This window comes from Stegastes partitus, unplaced genomic scaffold, assembly GCF_000690725.1.
Source record: "Stegastes partitus isolate 25-593 unplaced genomic scaffold, Stegastes_partitus-1.0.2 Scaffold328, whole genome shotgun sequence".
Lineage (NCBI taxonomy): Eukaryota > Metazoa > Chordata > Actinopteri > Pomacentridae > Stegastes > Stegastes partitus.
In genome coordinates, this window is record NW_007578059.1 from 1 (window position 1) to 21909 (window position 21909).

At 39.8% G+C, this 21909-nt stretch overlaps 2 protein-coding genes across 4 annotated transcripts; one reads left to right on the top strand and one right to left on the bottom strand.

Annotated features, from left to right (window-relative positions):
* Positions 1-777: 777 nt before the first annotated feature.
* LOC103358720 (actin-related protein 2/3 complex subunit 4-like) lies at positions 778-4574 on the top strand. Its single transcript, XM_008283795.1, has 6 exons — positions 778-856; positions 2676-2794; positions 2923-3034; positions 3165-3260; positions 3665-3835; positions 4031-4574. Exons 1-6 carry the CDS (start codon positions 788-790, stop codon positions 4034-4036), a joined length of 573 nt encoding a protein of 190 aa, XP_008282017.1. The 5' UTR covers positions 778-787; the 3' UTR covers positions 4037-4574.
* A 49-nt stretch (positions 4575-4623) lies between these two features.
* pfkfb4b (6-phosphofructo-2-kinase/fructose-2,6-biphosphatase 4b) lies at positions 4624-21659 on the bottom strand. Of its 3 annotated transcripts, none has more exons than XM_008283799.1 (14): positions 21540-21659; positions 10278-10394; positions 10090-10186; positions 9738-9804; positions 9560-9634; positions 9423-9479; positions 8924-9045; positions 8637-8844; positions 8383-8529; positions 8192-8296; positions 7974-8103; positions 7689-7751; positions 7422-7486; positions 4624-5735 (listed from the first exon to the last, which is right to left on the bottom strand). In XM_008283799.1, exons 1-14 carry the CDS (start codon positions 21580-21582, stop codon positions 5676-5678), a joined length of 1356 nt encoding a protein of 451 aa, XP_008282021.1. In that variant the 5' UTR covers positions 21583-21659; the 3' UTR covers positions 4624-5675. The 3 variants fall into 3 exon arrangements, with proteins under 3 accessions (XP_008282021.1, XP_008282019.1, XP_008282020.1); XM_008283797.1 differs by lacking the exon at positions 21540-21659 and adding an exon at positions 12667-12852; XM_008283798.1 differs by lacking the exons at positions 4624-5735; positions 21540-21659 and adding exons at positions 6232-7219; positions 12667-12852.
* Between the last annotated feature and the right edge of the window lie 250 nt (positions 21660-21909).

Sequence of the window (21909 nt, forward strand, 5' to 3'; positions counted from 1 at the left end):
CAAACAGTACGTTTTTAAGATTATTGGTTGGAGAAAAAAAAAAAAAAAAAAAGGAAAGCAGAGAAAAAATGAACTGAGAGAAGAAAGAACGACCTTACAGTCGTCCTCAGATGTATTCATACTCTTCCATTAAAGAAAAGGCAAAATTCACAACAGTCACTCAAATAAGTAGAAACTGAAAAAAGTAATAATAAAATTTTAAAAATTGTTAAATTATAATTTTGTGAAATAAGACATTGCTTTTGAATTTTGGTTGAAAAGAATAATTAAAGATTAAAAAAAACAAACAATAAAAACTGTCTTGGACAAATGAGAGCACTTTGCTGATGAGCAGTGGGCCATAATACCTGTCAACAGGTGCAGAAGTCTAATTATTACTTTTGTTAATTTTAACTTATTTCAGTGACAGCTGTTTATTTCCTTCTTTAATGTTAGGGTATGACTACATTTGAGGACGACTGTACATTGCCAGTGACCCTTAATTTATATTAATAACAGGTAAATAACAGGTTAATATGCACAGATTGCTGAACGTGGTTGAGCCTCCAAACTCCTAAAAACGCTTCTGATTAAAGCGATGTGCACATTTTCTGCAATAAAATAAAAATAACAATTCAGATTCTTGTGGTGATGGGGAAAAAAAACAGGAATTATTCTGCTTTCATCTGCGCTCAAACTGACTGCGTGCATTGCAGATGTAAAATACTTGCTACCGTTTGGTATCGCGGTGGTTTTATTTCCCGTGTCGGTCGGTCTGTCGGTCGGTCGCTGCTCGGCGGCTTCCTGGATGTTCACGGAAACTCACCGTGTCGCTGCTTCCTCGTTTAGCCGCCGCCGCTCCTCCTACAGAGAAATGGTGAGAGAAATTACAAATATGTGCCGATAAAACCCACACAGGTGAACCGCTTCATACAAAAGACGGTGTCGTTAGTAAGGCTTTGGCGCTGTTACAGTGAAGCTGCGTCCATTTGCGGAGGCTCGGTTCGGATTTTTTTAGCTGCTTTTATTTGAAGTAGCTCAGCAGGCTGTTAGCTAGCAGGCTAACGTTAGCTGGTCGGTTTGTGAGCAGAGAGGGACAAAATATCCACACGTTGTCGTAGTTCATACAGACGCTGACTTGTTAGGATGATTTTAAAGTGTGTGTCGTTACTCTGCAATAACACTTTGTTGTTAAGTAACGTAGAATGGCAACTACAGTAATGGAAGAAGGGGAGCTAGCAGCTGCTGCTACCAGCTGACCTGATACTGATGTTGGTAGACCAGATGTGGGGTGTTGGTGGTGGAGGTGGAGGTGGTGTACCCTCCACAGCTGCTTGGTCTCTCATCCTAAACAATTTCACTGCTAAATCTTGATTTGTTTGTATGGATCGAGACTTTCCCCCCCATAATTCTATCGGTGCTTGCTGCCTTTTTCAACACAAAGTGGCATATGTTGTAGTGCCACTAATGAAGTGTTAAGAATTCATGTTTCTGGTGTTGCTGGTTTATGTTCAGGGAGGTCAAAGGGTCGAGACATCTGCACAGCATCACCTCATCATTTTTGAAGGCAGTGCTGAAGACGTAGAAGATCCACTTAGCTGATATTTTTCTAAAGCTACAAAGTATCCCTAATATTTTGGCCTAAATTACCTCAAACAATCTGGTTTTTCAGGGCAGATGCTGATTATTAGTAATCAAGGAGACTCATATCTGATACTTGGACATGATACACATTTGCAGTTTAAACGATAATCCTGGTGTACGTGAAAAGAAGCTTTTCAACATTTTGCCACGGTTTTACTCCTGACAAATCACCAATCAGACAGTGCTGCGGACAGGAAATTGCTCAAGAACACAGAGTGACCACAGATAAAGAGAGACTGCTGTTTCACCTCTAAAGTAACACATTTTTAAATGGATGTATTTCATCTGGAGTCAGTTTCAAAAAAAAAAAAACATAATAGGAAAAATGCTGACCGTTAGATCTGATTATTAGCTAGACTAACAATTGGTTGTCCCTGAATATGTTTTGAGATTTCTGCAATTATTGTTTGTGTTGGTTTCCATATAACAAAGCAACATATGTTTGATTAGCATCTAATGCCAATATTGATTTTTATAAGACTGGCTTTAGTCTTGAGATGGTCAAACTCCTGCTCAGGATTCTTTCAGCAGAACTGTATAATGAGGTGAAGGACCCACAAAATAAAAAGTACCTGCTGTAGCAGTAGACCGATCAGAAACGACCTGTAGCTCACTCTGTGTTCAGCCTTAAGCAGCCAAAGGTTCTTTACAATGTTAATTGGTGAAGTGAAATCAGAGAGAAGTGTGTGAATCTTTTTGATCTGCAGGACGTGTTATAAACCTGTCAGGCTTAGCTGTTCCTGGGTATAGAAGCAGACATCATATATTAAGGGATAATAGTTCATTAATATCCCTAGTTTAATCCAACAGTTGGTTCGAATTTCAAAGATATTTGGTATAAAAAAGCAGCAAATGTTCACATTTAACGACCTGTATTTACATGTAAAAATCAGGAGAGATTAATAGTGTTCAACGAACTGATTGATCATACTAGAATTTAACGTCTTCATTCTCAGGTTTCACATTTGGCAGAAGTTTGGTTGGTTTTCTAGATTTCAGCACTTCAATTGATACTTAATTCCAATGATCCGTTTCTTGTTGTGCATCCTCAGACAGCAACCTTGCGCCCATATCTCAATGCTGTGCGTGCCACGCTGCAGGCCGCCCTCTGCCTGGAGAATTTCTCTTCACAAGTGGTGGAGAGACACAACAAGCCAGAGGTGGAAGTCAGGTGAGTCTATCACTGTATCTGGAAGTGTGACTAAAACAAAGCAGAGTGTGGAAGAGTTCAACTTCAGGATGCCTGTGGACTGACTGTGTGCCAGAACATCAGCTGTGTGTGTTTGTGCTTACTTTCAGGAGTAGTAAAGAGTTGCTCCTCCAGCCTGTAATCATCAGCCGTAACGACAAGGAGAAGGTTCTGATCGAGGGCTCCATCAACTCCGTCAGAGTCAGCATCGCTGTCAAGCAGGTCAGTCAAGAGTCTGACTGTGTGTTAATGGTCATGTGTGTAGACTGTGACTCAGAACAGCTTAGCAACTGGTAATTAGTAGAATTGCGTCTGTAATCTGATGTGCTTTTTAAATCATTTGTTGCTTTAGGCAGATGAGATCGAGAAGATTCTGTGCCACAAGTTCATGCGTTTCATGATGATGAGAGCAGAGAACTTTTTCATCCTGAGGAGAAAACCAGTGGAGGTGAGTGGCCGTTGAAAACTGGTCAGTCACACGTCGGATGTTCCCACGCATACTTACCACTGATAGGAAATTGTCTGAAATAGCCTTGTAAGCTTGAAGTTGCACTCTAAAAGGTAATGTTTAACAAAAAAAAAACCAACTGAACTGTCATGCACATTATGAAACACCAGAGTTTAGCCTAGATACTGTAGTTGTGTAGTTGCCCTGAATAAGCTTCAATGACACTTGGTTAATAGACAGAGCTAACTACAACAAACTACAAATGTTTCCCACAAATATCCAGGAAAGATGTAGGAAAAGGTTTGCTGTCAGTTGCTGTATTACTGTTTTTTCAGGTTTTAGGCATTTATTTAACACATACATGTGATGAGGGGATTTTTAACGCTTCTTTTCTCATTTCACAGGGCTATGACATCAGTTTCCTCATCACCAACTTCCACACGGAGCAGATGTACAAGCATAAACTGGTGGACTTTGTTATTCATTTTATGGAGGAAATTGACAAGGAGATCAGTGAAATGAAGCTGTCTGTCAACGCCAGGGCTCGTATAGTCGCTGAGGAGTTCCTCAAAAACGTGAGTTACTGTCTCTACACTTTGCTGTTTACAAAATGACTCTTCCTTTTCTCATATTAGGTTGACAGAGTTTCGCTACAGTATTTATTTTGCTTCAGTGTTTATTGCTGGAATAGTTTCTATGTATTTTTCTAAATTGCAATATATTCTCCTTTGTTTTGTAGCTTAGACATTGTTTTTGCTTTACCTTTACAGTTCTGAGAGGGGAAATCCAGGAATACATTCCGTTTGCAATCTTGTAAGTCACTGTGGAGCGTTCCCATCACAGAGCAGAGAGGAGACAAAATATGACCAGCGAAGGGAGGTGGAGAAATACAAGATGTACAGGAAAGATGTACAGGCCAGTGGGGTTTCACCCTTTAACTTTAAAATGCACCTGTGCTCAAAAATATTGATGTTTGTACATAATGAATATTAACACCAGACATTAATTTCTGCCTTTGGAACATGAAGTCAGGGCAGGTCCTTAAAAAGATGTGTTATCGATATTAATGAGCACAGGATAATATGGATTTTTCAGATAATTTAAATGTTGTTTTTTTAAAATATATATATATTATATATTATATGCACATAAATTTCATTTTGCTATGTTTTGTTACAACAAACCTTAAACAACAAAGGCAATCAATTAGTTCATGTTTCTTGTTTTAGTACACAGAGGACCCTATTGTAGATGAAACAAATTCAAATAAATATACTTGCTGGCAGTGAAGTTAAATAAAAATGTTGTACTTTGTATTTTACTGGTTTTTCTTACCTGCTATGTAATTAAACATCAACAGCAGTTTTCTCTTTCCCACAAATATCGAACGTTTATTGAGATTTTGACAGCTGAAGACAGAACAAGGCATTTGGAACAGTTTTTTTCAACAAAGAAATAGAAATACAGTGTACATAAATCTCAAAAAAGTATTATACAGGTAGTTTTACACGCAAAACATTAAACCAAACATGCATGTACAGTTTGCACAGCACCAGACTTTATACTCACAAATAAAAACAGGTTTTCATTTTGTGGCAGATTAAAGTTATTTAGTTGCCAAAAAATGACACAAGTGACACAGTGAAGATTTGTCAAAGCTTTTGATTGCATCTCTTAAAAACAGACACAACATCCCCAAATCCTTTTTGTGGTAAATATTTAGAGGAAGGAACATTATTTTGGATCATAAGCTACATTTTAGAGAAAACTGAACACAAGAATTTACAATAGAAGTTCAATCCTCTAGGTTTTTTTTTGTGGGACTTGGTATAAGAATTTTATCTTCACCTCTGGAATGTTTAAATTATCTTAAGATAAGATCTTTGTGTACTCTGAGTACACACATCAAGCACAGCCCCCTTTTTAGTCACAGAATATCAGTGGACAACCACGAAAAGAAAAACTTGGTTAAAAAATCAGATTTCTGTGTACTTTAGTGACGTCAAATCTTTTCTGGGGTTACATTTGATTTTCACACATTAACATCATCAGAACCAGTGGAAGCGTATGGCAGTATACACAGTGCACAAAGTACAGTAGATATTAAATAGAATCATGGAAGATGATGCCGAGAGTTGAAAATATTATCATTGCACCAGTAACAGTAGATCCACTTATCAAAAATATTGGACTTTGCCTTTAGTTTGATCCACTGAGTCACACAATAGTACAAGTCAAACAAACATATGTGTAAAAAAAAAAAAAAATTCTAGTTAGTGAAAGTGCTTTACAGTATGAGTCTGGGAAGGTGTCTCTGTTTCAGTGAAGAAGCTGCCACTGGAGGCAGTTCAACAGCACTGTTCCCATAGTGCTGTTCAGAGGTCCTGACAGAGGCTCAGCTGGAAGTACAGGAGGTTAGAAATGAGCTGGGACTGTTTGCAGAGCGTCTTCAGTGCTGCGCTGCACGTTCACATTCTGAAACAGTGATGAGAGAATAACACTGAGTTACAGCCTACATTACTTATCGGACATTTACAAATTGACTTTTGTTAATCGGATAATCCCTCATGTGTGTAACTTTTTTTTTTTTTTTAAATGACTCGTGCTTTTAGTCAAATGAAGCAGGAATCTTGCTGTTGTCTGGAGATGATGAATGAACCTCATGAGCAAGGCCACAGTCTTTATTTTAATACTGTTGTCATAATCTATTCATGATATATTTCAGAAGAGAAGGAAACATTCTCATGGTTCAGAGGCCTTTCTGGGCCGCTGAAGTTATAAATTCAAGACAACTGACATCTTTTTGAAGTCAGTAAAGAAGCATTTTAATTGCAGTAACGCTGCTTACAGCTTTACTGAGACAAATCATTCAATATCCAACCCACACTCATATTCAATTGTCTCTATAGACACATTATAGCTGCTAAGTGCAGTTCAGCTTTGAGTAAATAAATGCTTTGATCAGTAAAAGTAACATGACAAAGACACTTATTTATTTTCATCTGGATCTTTATATTCACAATGCATCAACCTTGACAAACTCAAAACATGAAACAAGTGTTTAATCTAACACGTTAATATTATCACTGATTTTAGGGTAAAAACATAGCACATCTTTATTCTAGCAAAGGTCTAAAATTTGAGTAAACACTGCTTATTAACCCTTCACATTTAAAAAGTAAACAAATGTTAGCATACACGACTTGAAACAAACATTACTGGAATGACAATGAAATTGTGCGTCATTTTATGTGCAGCAAAAATGTATATTTAGGTTAAAAGTCTTTGTCACGAACACACATGTATAAAAAAGCTACATAATGCATAACATACATGTAAATGGCTTCATGTAAATGTAAAACTATCAAAAAATTATATGAAATGTTTTGACAAAGTTTAAAGACGGCTTAAAAACAATATTGATTTAATGCGCTTAGGATTCCTCTTTCATTCACTGTTGTGTTCAGTCATACATTCACAAACACACACACATTTCCCCTAACTCTTACACATATGTTAATGACTACACACACAAAACCAAACACAACTTTAACCTTAATTTAGTCTCTCCACTAATTTTTAAGGCTTATTTTATGAGCACCAGCTATAGGGCCTCCATAAAGTGACAGATTTTTCACCCCACACAACAACACACACACACACACCTAAGTGATTTATCCTGACAGTGCATTCCAGATTTGCTGTTTCTACTAAGATGGAAAACTGAGGAAAAGCCCTGAGAGGGAAAACAGCATGCTGCTGCACATATCTGCTGCCACTGATTGAAAAAATAAATAAAAAAAAACTGAAGTGAGAGAAAAAGTCAGTCATTGCTGACAACATGGAGGTAGGAGTATCAGGGGGAAGTGATGTCACAGTGGTTGGGGTTGCTGTCAGGGATCACTGGTGGACGGAGACTGAACCTGGCCTCAAAGCTCTGAGTGAAATCTTTACATTCTCTGTGTGACAAGAACAAAGTGACCGGTCAGCACTAACTGCTACACCTGCTCAGGAGGAAGACGCACAAACAGGGTGTGTATACAGTGGTATCTGCTGGTCCTCCTGTTTAGAGATGTACGTCAGAGATGAAGTTAGCTTGAAAACACAGCAACTTCAGTCGTCTGCTGTGAGACGTTTCTGTGTGCTGCCTGCGATACCTACCTCTGGTCTGTCTCTGTGTGTGTTCACAGAATCCACACCTAAATACACGGACTCCACTTTACATCCTGAGTAAGAGCAAAAAAAAATAAAAGAAGCAAAGATCATTACTAACTTTGCAAATTACAATATATAATGATATTTCCATAACATGTGTCTCTAGGTACCAAGTTTACATCAAATGTTATCTCCATGTAGTTTCAGATGGTAACTTCATGTGACAGACAGCATTTATTTATGATATAAGCCTAGAAAAATTACATAACTCACCATAAGCCACGGGGGTCAACTTCAACACAGTGTGCAAAGGGCAGTTAAGATAAGGCAACTCATCTGCGGTGACAGACACAAAGTTTCAAGAAGTTTCATGGTCAGGATGGTACAACATATCATTTCAAGCTGAAACTGGACCACCAGACTTTACCTTGTAATCAAAAAGTGCTTTAAAAAAAACACAAACACCCTATATATATATACACACATATCATAAATGGGCAAAAGGAACATCCAAAAAATGTATTTGACTATACAATTGCCGGTTTTAGTTGTTCTTACCTGCAGTCTTATCGAGGAAATATGCAAGAAGACAGCGCATGACGGCCTGGTGACAGATGACCAGAATGTTCTCCTGTCTCTCCAGCTCCATGATCACAGGCTCCAGCCGCTGCACCAGGTCTTCATATGACTGAGTTTTCCGGACACAAACAAGAAACTTATTCACCTCTTAAAAAAAAAAAAAAAGGACATTTTAAAGACTCATGTCATCATCTTACCTCTCCTTTGGGATAGCGGTAGCGGTATTTGTCCTGGTCTCTCAGTGCAAACTCCAGAGGGTAGTGCTCCTGGATCTCCTCATACATCATTTCTTCACACACACCCTGGGTAAAGAGAGGGGAAAATGTGTTCAGCTTTTATGCAGATGCTTTTAAATGATTTCGGACTAAGTGGACAGAAGTCGACATACGGCGTCGATTTCGTTGAGAGATTTCCACTGCTCGTATGGCGCTCCCAGGCACTCCGCTGTCTGGATCGTTCTCTTCATCTGGCTCGTCCAAACCTTCAGATCTTTGATGTTCTGTTCCTGGATGAATTTCCTCAGATGTTTGGCAAACTGGAGACAGAAAATCGACTTTAAACTCACCCGATAAGAAGTGATTTCTCTTCTATCTTTTAAGACTACGCTCATTTTGCAGTCACACAGCACGCTCAGGAACACACCTCTTTCCCTCTGGCAGACAAACCAGAGTCTCCTCCGATGCGTCCCTTGATGTTGAGGTCGCTCTCACCGTGGCGACACAGGTAGATGGAGCGCGGTGTGATATGGATGTTCATCAGGTAGTAGACGATTCGGCTTTGGATGTGGTCAACGACACGGTTTACAAGATAACGGCGGCCCACATCCATGATCTTTATGTAGGATAGATCTCTGAAATGAGACATTTAGTCAGCTATCTCTAATCTTGAACTGATTTAATCTGTTCCAAGTCATTTTTACGAGTCCTCACCTGTCCAGAACCTCATCCAGAGGCTGGTAGGATGACTCGTAACACTTAATTCTCTTCATGAAGTCTTCAATGGCTTCTTCTGAGTTGCAGTGTATGTAGTCTGGGCTTCCCAGCTTAACTTGCTACAAAGAGAGGAAACCCAAGGAGAGGATGTGAGCAAAGGAAAAGAGGAAGAGGAAGTCAGATGTCTGATATTGCTTTAAGTCTTTTCCACATTCAGTTTGTCTGGTTCCACTTTCAGAACAATTTATACAGTTATTAGCAAGTCTGGTTTCTTGGTCAGCACCTCAGCTCTCACAAATTGTAAGTGGTTTTCTCTAGGAATTCAAAAAAAACAACCTGATAGCATTTTTTTAACAACTTAAAATATAGGGAAAAGAGCATTTTTACACAACTTGTTTCATAATGTTAGAAATGTGACATTTTGTGAGGCATATTTTAGAATAAAACATGCTTTTAATTAACTATTGTGGGTTGAATACACAGAAACCAATCTTACCACTATATTTTGTGCAATGACTTCTGGGTCCTCACACACTGACTCCACAAAAAATACCTAAATTGACGAGAAAGCATGTTAAACCTGGAGGTCATCGAGCCAGTGGGGATTGATGGAAATAGATGCCTTGAACGTACCTTGAATCCATTCTGCTCAGCAAACTTGACAATGGTTCCTCTTCTTTCTCTTGTTGTATTTGTGGCATCAAAGACCTGAAAAAGCAGGAAACAACTCTCCTTATGCAGTCCTGATACATACTGATGAATTTTGTGATCGTCTGACATGCAGACGTCTAGGACAGTAAGAAGGACTCACCGCAACCTGTCCTCCTTCAACGCTCAGGTACTGCCGGACGTCGTTAAGTGCTGACGTGGCACACTGACTGTGGAGGGACATGGGAGAAATGTTATGAAAGGTTACAAAAAAGGTTCTGCACGTTGCAGCGGTCAGCCATGTGCTACTGACAGCTGGAAGTCTGCAGGTTTTCAGTCCAGCTGATCGCTCCAGCGGGTGACTGTACACAGCAGCTCCTCCTCTCTTCTTCAAAATGTCAGTGGTGGATTGTGGCTGGAATGGAAACCCTGCAGACTGTTGGCTTGTCACTGTTCATGGTTGACCAGCCCTGCATGATACAGTCTGACATCCAGAAGAGTCAGTGTGTACTCACCGTCTGATTTTTAAGCCTTCTTCATTGTCTGGACGGAAAAACTCAAAAGACTTGTAGATCTTCAGACACTCCCTTCGGTACTGGCCAACATTGAATTCTGTTATGCAGACAGTTGTGTATTAATCACAAGGCTTCCACTTTAAATTCGTAAATATCTGTAATGTGTGTTGTGGATGTGACTGGTATACCTTTGGTTGGCACACCTATCCAGTTTAAGTAGCGAGTGAGCTTCTTTGAAATGTAAGTCTTCCCTCTGGCTGGAAGTCCAACTGTCACAATGAGGGTGGGACAGTTTGTCATACATACTGAAAGAAAAGGAGAAACATAAACATTTAATACATTGAAGTCACTTTCTCATACATTTGGTTTACTGAGTACAGCACATTGTTCCATTCAGCTAGAAGTTAATTAGTCCTGAAGGTTGCTCATAATTACACATTAAGAACACTCTGTCTGTGTTACAGTGACACACAGTGGTGCAGAAAATTCCCTGCAAGAGAATTCAGATGTACGTACTACAAATGAAACAAGGAGGCACCTGGACAAACAACAAGTCACGTGCCTCAGATACTCAAATATGACATGTTTTATGCCCCATCAGGATTGAGAGTAACATCTCTTAGAGGAAGAGGGAAGAGATGAAGGAATGCCAGTTTAACAAACGACTGAAAATAAGGAAGCAGGGTTTTTCCTGACACAGAATAAGTGACAACAGCATGATCAGTGCACGTGCAGAAAAGTGTGTGTTATCGTAAAAGGCTGAAACATGCATTTTGCTCTTATTTTGGTCCATCTGATAAAAAGAAATTGTCTCTTATGCCTGAGTAAATGATAGAATATTTGAGCCAACGGGCGCCCCTATAGCTCACCTGGTTGAGCGGGTGACCCATGAACAGGGGCTACAGTTCCCCAGCACGGCGTTTGTGAGTTTGACTCCCGCTCACAACAGTTTGCTGCAAGGTATCTCCCCATTCCTCTTCCCCCTTTCCTGTCTCACTCTCTCACTGTCCTGACTAATAAAGGCAAAAACGCCAGAAAATGTATCTTTAAAAAAAAAAAAGAATATTTGAGCCAATGCAATTAGCAAATCACAAAGGCTGTATTTTATGATAGACACTGTGCAGTGTGACTACGCAGGGTTAAAGCTGCCATGTCAAAGGTTTTACAATTTCCTGCCATCCTCCTTGTGTGACAGTCACACTTTTGGTGGTATTTCTTGTGGTGATGCTCCATCATGTGCTTTAAATCTGTTACACTGAGAATACAGAGTGGAGCTTGACTTTAAAATAGGTATATATATATATATATATAAAATTGCAATCTCTTTCACAAAAATCACAATTAGATATTTTCCCCAAATTGTTTAGCCACAATTGACAACTCTTGTCATTGTAGAAGTGCTGATTTTTCTTTGGCACCAGCTAAAACCGTCAAAAATTCCTTCATGCAGGAAAAACCCAGAGATGAGAACGAACAAGCAGACGGCAGTAGGTGTGGTCCGTGTCTTCTCCACTCAGACCTACTGTACTTCTTAAACAGCTAACCGGAGGCACACGCTGATTAATTAAGGACAGCAACATGTGGTAATCCCTGCTTGCTGTCAGTGTTCATGTTGTATCACCTCAGCTGCATCTCAGAGCTGAGGGTACTTTGCAATGTGAATTGCAAGCTGTTAGCTACATGATTATTTTATGTATGTATTTTTTGTTATTCTTAACAGATAAACAATGAATGCTCTTTCTGGATTCACTATTAGTCAAGAATGTCACAAAAACAGCATTTTTGAAACTGCACTAACTGATAATTTCAACTAATTTCCTTGATTTTATTTATTTATTTTGATAAAACTGTTGATTGCATAGTGCAAAACTTGTGTATACACACACAGGACAACATTTACGGTCACCACTCTGTAAACCTATCCTCTCTGGGTCACTGAGACGCTCCCTCAGGCCATAAGCTGACACAAAGGATTCTGGATTGATGTCTGAAGCGACTCTTGCAGTGTGTTTTAAAAACCAGGCATACAATAATTAAAAACAAAGTTGAAGACGATGCAACGTTTAGTGTCAGACACAGCACTGAACGACTCTGAAGAAGGCAGAGCTTGACTCAGCAGAAACGACAAGAGAGCCCTGCAGAGAGGACAGACCAGACAGAAGGCAACTGAAGAGCAGCTGCTCGCAGCCAGACGGACACCAGACAAGTCGGCTGTTAGTGGAGGTCCAGGCTAAGCTGATGTCTGCGGGTCATGTGTGTACAATTATGTCCCCATGTGCGTGTAAACTTTACCCCACAGCAAGTGATACTGGAGTAAAAAAGGGACCAGACATGCTGGACATGATGCAACATTGCCACGCACATCTCCAACAGCCGCGTAATGGCATATAACGGATTTTCTTGCGCGAAATGAACCAACAAATACAAGCGCAAAATACAGTGTGGTGGAAAAAAAGACAAAACAAACAAACAACAACAAAAAAAATCAACGCAGAAAAAAAAAAAAAACGTCAGCCGATCTCCGACATCACCTCCCGGTTTCATCCCTTGCGCACTTGCCGGCCAGCTGCATCTTACCCCGTCTCTGAGCTATGTGGCCGTTTCTGCACGGCATCCAGATCTTCTTCAGCGGGTTCTGGGTGAGCTCCCGCGGGTAAGTGTCCAGCATAAACTCCTCGTTGTCTAACATCCTGGATGTTAGAGCACTGATGGTGCCCTCCTAACAGCAAACTGAGGCGGTGGGCTGCAGCTCTGCTACTCTGATTCAGCGGGCTGCAGGGGGGATGGATGTCATATATCAGCTGAGAAACAGCAGTTTCTCCCTACCGTAAGGACTGGACACAGAGCGCAGCACAAATCCAGGGAGCAAAACAAAGCGCCTGGTACAGGATGTAACTTGCCTTCAATCCTGTTATTGCATGTCTACATTTTATCAAATACTGTTCCCAGTTGTTTACTACTTTCACATTAGAATGTTATTCCAAGCACCTGCTTAGAGTTTCCTATTTAATCTATCAGCATTTAGTCAGTTTTAACAGTGTTATGGCCATAAATGTACACAAAAGATCCACAGCATACTGTCAAATAAAATAGTTTTCCATTTTATTTATTTCTACAAAAAAAGTTCTCTACAGTCCTTGGGAACTGTCAAATCAAGATATGGATTTCATATGGACTCCTACACATTGTCTAACTTGCAAAACATTTATTTGCAACACTTTAGCGTGGGACCTTCATTAGGCAAACAGTGTGATGCAAAAAGAAGCCGTCTTAGATGAGGAGAATCTGTAAGTCTGCAACTAGTGAACACACTCCACATACTATAGGAAGGCATAGTTTACAAAACATCACTCCACCAAATGACAACTGTATTTCACATACAGAAAGTAGGCAAATTGTATAGAATGAATAAAATCCTAGGATATGAGTGCTTAAAACCTCCAAGGGCAAAACCACAGTCTTGAAAAAAACCTGCATTTCCAGGTAGCATACATAGATTGCTAATTGCAATGAAGAAATTCCACAAACTACACCAACTAAGCAGGTGCCATTAAATATGGCAGAGAAAAAGTTGAACATCAATAAAAACAATGTAATCTCAACAGCAATACAATATATAGTACAAGATACAGGCAGCAGCTAAGCTTCTGTACGTGTATACATCAATACATCATATAAAAAGGGGGGGAGGGGTGGATTTAGTTAGGATTTTTACTTTCTGAATGTGATTTGAAGTTGTCAATAGGTGGAATGACGTTTTATAGTTCATGTCTTCCTATAATATGTGGGATATGTAGATTGGTTGTGGAGTTGCAGCTTGTATCAAACCATTTGCCTGATGAAGGTCCAGACCCAAAAAGTCACTTACAAATGTCCTTTTCCCCCGTTAGAGTGCAGGAAAACTTCACCTATGCACATGTGTCATGAAATACATGTGCGGAGAGTTGTTTGTACTGTCAAAATATGACATCAACGTACCTAAAAACCCCTGCTTTTGATTTCGTGAAAATTTGTTCAGTGCTACAGCTGTCCTCAAATGTGTTCATACCGTCCCATTAAAGAAGGAAAAAAAACCAGCTGTCACTGAAATAAGCTGAAATTGACAAAAGTAATAATAAATAAAAATTTACTGAATATCATGACATTGCTTTTGAATTTTGGCTCGACAGAAATATAAACAAAAAAACAAAAAACAAGCATGATGGGACCCATGAACTAATATTTTTTTGAACAACCCTTTGAGCCAATGACTGCAGTCAAGTGTTTTCTGTAACTCCCAGTCAGACTTCTGCACCTGTTGACAGGTATTTTGATTTTGGACCACTGCTCATCAGCAAAGTGCTTTAATTTGTCCGGGACAGTTTTTAATTTTTTCAATTTTTTTAAATTATTCTTTTCAACCACAATTCAAAAGCAATGTCTAATTTTATTAAATCATAATTTTGAATTTTTTTATTTATTATTATTTTTTCCGTTTTTAGCTATTTGAGTGAATATTGTGAATTTTGCCTTTTCTTTAATTGAAGGGTATGAACAATTTGAGAACAACTGCATTTAATGAAGCGCAAGGTCACCAACAACAATGAAGAGACATGAAATGGAAATTAATAATATCAAGTGATCAGGAGAGGAATTATTGTGGGGTTCTCCTTTCCTTAGGGGTGTGTCTTCAATACATGTGTTCTCTTTTTCTTGAACATTTTGTTCTTGTTGTGTTTTTCACAGTCTGCTGATGCCTGTCACCTTTTCATGAAGCATCTTGTGTTATACATGGAACAAACACATTTCCATGAATCCTTAATGTTAAAAGAAAAAGTGTTTTCATGAACATTTGCAGAGCATAAGCAGAAACTCCCCAAATTTTCCTTTCTAAGAAAACACCTTTTCAAATGTTACCGTAATGCCTCGTAGATTGAGCGAGTGAAGCGAGAGCAAGCAGATGTTGGAAGAAAAACAAGCGTTCAGCTGCTCACATGCACCACACATGGGCAGTGAATGCAGCTGACAGGCCAACCAATCAGAGACGAGACGGTGGGTCGGGCAGCCAATAAGAGAGGCGTGAGGGGAGAAAAAGGAGGGGAGAGCTGAGTTTTACACGACCCAGCCACGGACCCTGCAGAGTCAAGATCACACATCCTTCTGCAGCAAAACTTATCAACAACTCCAGACACACTGACAGAGCAGAACATCCTGATACCGAGTAAATATTTTGCCACTCAAGCATTTCACTCTGCTAATGACTTTGCTTCTGAGAAACAAACTGTTGCACATGTAAAAATAATAATAATCAACACATAGTGCAGCTATGATTACTTTCTTATTAATTCACCCTCTGAGACCAAAGTAGTTTGTTTGTTCTTGTCATATTTTTAGTCAGTGCAAGTCAATACAAACACCTGCACCTCTATGGAAAGAGCATGACCATATCTAAAATCAGAGAAAGTCAACAGTGAAGTATAACAATTACTTTATTTATTATTATTTTTATTTTTTAAACCAAAACAAAACAAAAACAACAACAGTCTGGAATCAACATGAACAACACTTTTCTAAGTGCTCACAGGTGTTATCATTACTGGAACATGATGACACTGCATACTATGCATATTTTACTTCTTACTTCGCTTTTTCTTTGTTGTCATACTTGTCTCCTCTCTGCTCTGTGTAAACAGTCTGCAATTCAGCAGAAAAGTCCACAAATTTTTAGTCCTGACTGTTAGTTTGAGGTGAGCTACTAACAGTTTCATAGAAGTGCACAGGAGCACAGAATTTTTGGATTTTTAAAAAGAATCTGGTTTAAAAGATTTATTTTTGGTGATTTTTTAAACAAGAGATGTAGATTAGAGTGGTTTTGATAAAATATCACAATTCAAGCTTAGGTTTGGTTAAGTTCTCAACTTCTCAAACGTAAGGTTTTGTCTCTGTTGCCTTTTGTTTGTTTAATATGATAAATGTGTTTAGGTTTTACACTTATTATGGGAAAGAAAACAAGACGCTGAAAAAACTAAATCCTGAGATATTCCGATGTGGAATTTTCATCATCTTCTGACATTCTATATCAGAAATATTAATCAATAAAAAAAAATAGGAGATCACTGGTAATTTACAATTTACAGTGAAGTACACTGAGAAAACCCTGCATGTCGTCAGTACGCATTTGACAGTCGGCTTGGCTGGTTGCTTTATTATAATACTTGATGATTACTGTAACTTCAGCAGTAAATAAATTATCTGCTTTCCCTCACCAAGAGGTCTTGTGTTCAGTTACAGCATAAATAAACTGCATTGAACTCACAGCCGTGTGGTCATGGAAATATATTTGCTTGGCATTTTTAGAACCAAAAGAATAAATAGAAAGTTGATAATGCAGACTGCAACATAATCCTGCCAAGACAAGAACAGGGAAGTCCAGCAGCCTTTGCATTGAACTCACTAGTGACTGTGGATGAATGAACTCAAGTTTCACTATCAAGTAACGTCTGAATCATTTCAAAAACATCCTGATGTGAAAAAAACCTGGCAGACTGCACTGTTTTGTTCCCAGCCTTGATGAGACTTGATGTAACACCAAAGTTGTGGCACCAGGTGGCGCTGTGCACTCACTTTGAAAGGCCACAAGTTGAGATTTCAATAAAGCACACAAAGTAATTATGGTATCGTCTTCAGTAGAAATGACTCTATTCAGAGTCTGATAGCAGCTGTGTTATCAATTCAGCATCCACTGTGACAGTAAATCAGGGCAGAGGTCAGGGAGCAGTTGGCATATCAGCAGGACTAATCCAATCTGCAACACAATTCACTTCAGAGCTTCTGGCAATAATCCCATAAAACCACACACAGGAATCTGTCGACTTTGTAAATAAACAAATTAACACTTGCCTAAAGCCCAAGGAGCTTGTTGACATGGTAAAAGTTATTTTTAAAGTAAAAGCTTTTAAATGAGAGGTGATAAGTCGGTGAACGTCACAGTGGACATGTACTACAGATCACAACGTGTAAATAAACAATAAATACAAAATATTCAGATCGGCTCAGACAGCTTTCATACAGCATCTAGAATAAAATAATGTAATTTTATTTGAAAAATAAAATATTTAGTGGTTTTTAAAGTCTTGATGCTTTTGTGGTTACAGGTTTCATCTCGTCTGGTCTCTAAATTTCCTTTGTCTGTATTGCACCACAATAATATCTTAGAAAACGTTGAAGTATTTGAATGAGTGTGTTAATATGTAAGTGGAAAGGCCAGGACAGAGGCAGTCCTTTTCTGGGCCACTATGATCCTGCTTTTCATCACCCATTTGATTCCAGGCTTTGACCGTCAGGGTGATTATGAAAAATACACAGAAGTTATTCAATTTCACCTAAAAAAAAAATACTACACAAACAATTGCTCAACACTGCAAACACTACAATAAAGGTGTGTCCTTTTAGACTGAGTGCCACATAGCGGCATATATCAACCTGCTGTCATGTCTGCTGGTTTGTTTCAGATCTCTGTGTCCTGTCAGTGCAGTTTGTCTGGTATGACTTTGCAATATGTTGTTCTATTTTTCTTGACTGAACCAATCGGTTTGGAGGTGTGGCAGATATTGCTTTTGGCAACATATACATTTAAATACTAAAAATAGAATTCATCTGTGCAAATACAACAACATCTTATTGTACTCTGATTCAGGAGAAACATTTTTTAAACTTAGCTAGTGTCCATATTTGGTTTACATCAGTTTTCATTTTAAAATAAAAACAATCTTGGTCCAGACACGCATTTTAGCACAGTTTCAAAGATAATCTCCACCTATGCCAACACATTTAAAAATGCATAACACAGGACACCTCACTGGGCCTGCCAATGCTGGTGTAAACATGAAGCAGAGGGTTGGTTGGTTTGTTGCAGAAAATACTATGGAGGAGGAACAGCGATGGAAAAAAGTAAAACCGCAGATTTTCTTAACTGCACAACAGCTACTGGCATAGACAGCAAGGTAACAAAGTAAGCAACACATGTAAATAATTTCCATATTGAATTAACCACTGGCAGTGAAGGCTGATGTCTTTGTTTTCTTCCAGAAAATGGTCACATGACAGGGGCCAGACGAATCAGGTCACGTAGTGACAGTAAGGACCAATCAGAAAGTAAACGGAGGTATCTGCATCAGGTCACAGTTTCTGCCTGGCAAGAATGCAGTCCTTAAGTTTAGCAGAAGTTATGCTTTCAAAATGAAAATGTGTTAGTGTAGATGTAGCCTTAGATGTAACCCCCTTCTCCCCTATTCTCCCCCGTTATGTGCACCAGCACAGATGTGCACCAACATGCACTGAAGATGTTGGTTCAAGCCACTTTGTTTGTCTACAATGAAGAGTTAAAGCTGTGTGGAACACCAGATTATTTTTTTCCATATCCGCAGTGTCCTTAATTAAATCCCTGGTGGGACCTTTGCTGCATGTCATTCCTCTCTCTGACCTTGTGGAGTGTTGAGCGTCAAATAGATGCTAAAAACATTTTTTTTAAAAAAGAAAAAAAGATGACACTGCAGGGATTTGACTACACTGCTGTTGGGTGATAAGGCCTGGCTCACAGTTGGTGTTTAGAGACCTCCTAAAGGAACTGGACGAGGTTAAGGTCAGGGCTCTGTGAAGCTCAGTCAACTTCAACATATTTTGGCTATAAACTGTGTTAGGAGTATGTGGTGTTGCCTGTTTATCTGTTAATTCACTCCATTTAGTCAGAACATCAAGAAAAACACTGCTCACGATTTCACAGCTGCTCAAGCCAATGCTTCAGAATTGTTTGTTTGTTTGGTCCAATAAATAGTCCAAAAACCCCTAGATATGAAGAACCTTACAACAAATCAAAGAAAATCTAAAAATCCTCCCATTAGAGAAGTACCAGGCAGAGTTTTTATTATTATTGCTTCACAAATTACTGACAGATTATTTACAAATTATTGTGTGGATGATTAACGATAATGGAGCCAGATACCTGTTTAAGCGAATTTTAGCCACTGATGAACAATTAGATTTTCAGAAACTAGAAGATGTTACCTTTCAAATGAAGTCTCATGTGCATTTTAGTCTGACAGTTCTTCTGTTATAAGCTTTGTCATCTGGATGTGCCATTTAGAAAACGACATAAAAAGAGGTGATAAGAGGTCTTAATAGAACAATCTTTCTAGGCTAACTTGTGTGTAGCTTCCAGAGCCAGTCTGTTCTTTCATATTATGTTACTTGCCACAGAGGATGACGTAGGAGGTAATTTTATCTGAGCCTGAGCAAGAAGGACTATTGTCTCCAATGCACAGAAACGGTGTCACATTTGTGAGGCTAAACATAGAAAAACAACACTAACAAGCCTGTGATTCAGGGAAAACACGCTAAACCGAGCAGTCGTAGTGGTGCTGCATTGGCATTGCACATGTAGGCTGCAGCCTCGCTTGAAGCCTTTAATGTGATTCTGAGAGAGCGGGTGAACTTTCCCCTAGATAGAGAGCAGACACAGGGAGGGAGGGAGGAAGGCAGGAGAGGCAGGGAGGGAGCTGCAGCGACAGAGTGATAGCAAGCCCATGAACGAGAACTAGTGGGTGGGATTTATTGTGATGGTTTAGAGTAGCGATCTGACGGAGAAGAAAGTGTAAATAAATAAGGATTATTATAGAGTATAACAGAAAGGGTGAAAGGAGGCAGTTTACGACAGCGTCTCAGGCAGCCTCTGAGGCGAGGAGACGAATATCCTGCAGGATATATGGACTCTTCCGTGGAGTGCACATAATGATATAATCTGTACTGGGTCTGCTGCACCTGCTGAAGCATATTCCTTATCCCTCTGCAGTTATGAACACATATGGGCATTGTGGGCGCTCAGGAGAAAGCAAACACAATGCAACCAGTCTCTCAGCAGCAGCATCACATTCTCATTACTGTTAACAACAAGGGCTGCTTGATAAGCATGTCAGTTGTTCTTACCACACTGACTAGCTAAAATGCAAAAGCAGCTGTTTCTATTTCTTCACCCGCTCTACTAAAATAAAAAAGCCAGCTTTCACAAACACACAGCTACTATGTTTTTCCTGTTTTTCTGCTCAGCCCCACCTCTCTCTCTCTCGGTAGGCAGATGGACAGCCAGCAGAGCACATCTCCTACTTGACCAGCACAGCCTGAGCTCTGTTCACCCCTCATACGTCTGCCACAACAGCCTGAGCTGCAGACATTTAAACCACTGTGGGCGCACTTGCACAGAGGACAGCAGTGAATCTGTCTGCATGGTGTTTGTCTACATGACAGCACAGCAACGCAACATTGAACAGGCCCCTGTATGATGCATGACTAATAGAATTACATAACGGTGTATTCTTATAATAACTAAGTCAGTGGATTATATAGGCCATTGTATTAGCTCTGGTTCAGATCATCTGCACATAGCTCTTTGTTTTGGTATGCAGACTAGTCATGGAGGAACCTGAAACTAGAATGAATCAAGAGGCTGGGTTTTAAAGTGTGCACCAGCAAACAGAGACATTAAGACAGAAAGGTTCAGGTGCCTCTGACACAACGGAGCACCTGCTAGACCCAATTTAACGCTGAAATCTCTTCTCCATCTGTCCCGTCCTGACTGTACAAGTGGGTGCTCATAGCAACCATGCTGCTAACAACTGATTAAAGTCTGTCTTTTTTTTTTTTTTAACCACACATATATGTTGCGACACAGATATTAAAAGACATTAAAAACAAGAATGCAGTCACCGTTGCTGCATTGGAACCTGTGAGCCACATGGCAGCTCAAACACACAGACATACTGGGATTTACTGGTAAAAAATTAATGGAAATACGACATTTTGATTATGAATTTCACACTCTCCTTCAGTCACACAGTGTGGTCACACATCATTTCCTTGAACGTGACCTTTGCAAAAGTTTGAGCAACCTCAGATCAGTGACAAGCTCCAGAAATGTCTCACACATTCTTGAGTCACAGCCAAATCAGCTGGGTTTCTAATGCCATGCAGCTGTGTTTGGGGGGTTTTGACACAGCACTGTGACAACGGACACGAAGTGTGACAACCTCTTGCTGACACAGGGTCGTGTTTACAGTCTCTCTAACCTAACTGTCAGTTGCTAGCTAACAGCAGCTGCAGCCAGGCTAAGCAGCAGATAGGAAGATGCTAGCTACTACGAACGAGGCATTTTCAAAGTGTCAAACTAATTCTTTACAACACGAAACCTGAAATAACCAGCGTTTTACAAATTCTACGGCCGTGTGTCGCATTCTGTCCCGCCTTCTCCTCTGTCAGCTCGGAGGCAAGCCTACGTGACACAGACTTGTTTACTTCATCCGCCTGCTAGCCCAGCTGCTCTGTAGCTCTCAGTGCAAACAAGGTCGACCCGTAAAGGGGGCAACAAAAAAACACATAAAACATAAAGCAAAGTGGGAGCTCAGCTGGAGTTATCAGCCTACCTGCCCTGTCCCGCGTGTTTTTTGGGTGGCAGGAGCCCCTCATGGTCCAGGTTTAAAGCCTCTTGTTCCCAGCGTGCTGAGCAGTGTGAGCGTCTCCAGCAGCTCAGCCACAAATGAATGAAGAGAGTGAGCGCTGACAGCCAGGCGCGCTTCCGAGAGACGTGCACACACGCACGTCCATTTGTTATTGTGCTCATTTACCTCCATCGTTACCTCCACCTGAAAGATGCTTGTGAAGATGCTTTAAACCTTTTTAATGTGCATGTCAGCCATCAAATAAATATGCAGCAGGTTGAGCAAGACTTTGTTCTTTTTTCCCAATTTTGAACTTGTCTGCACACAACACCAAAAAAAGACTTGTCACTACTTT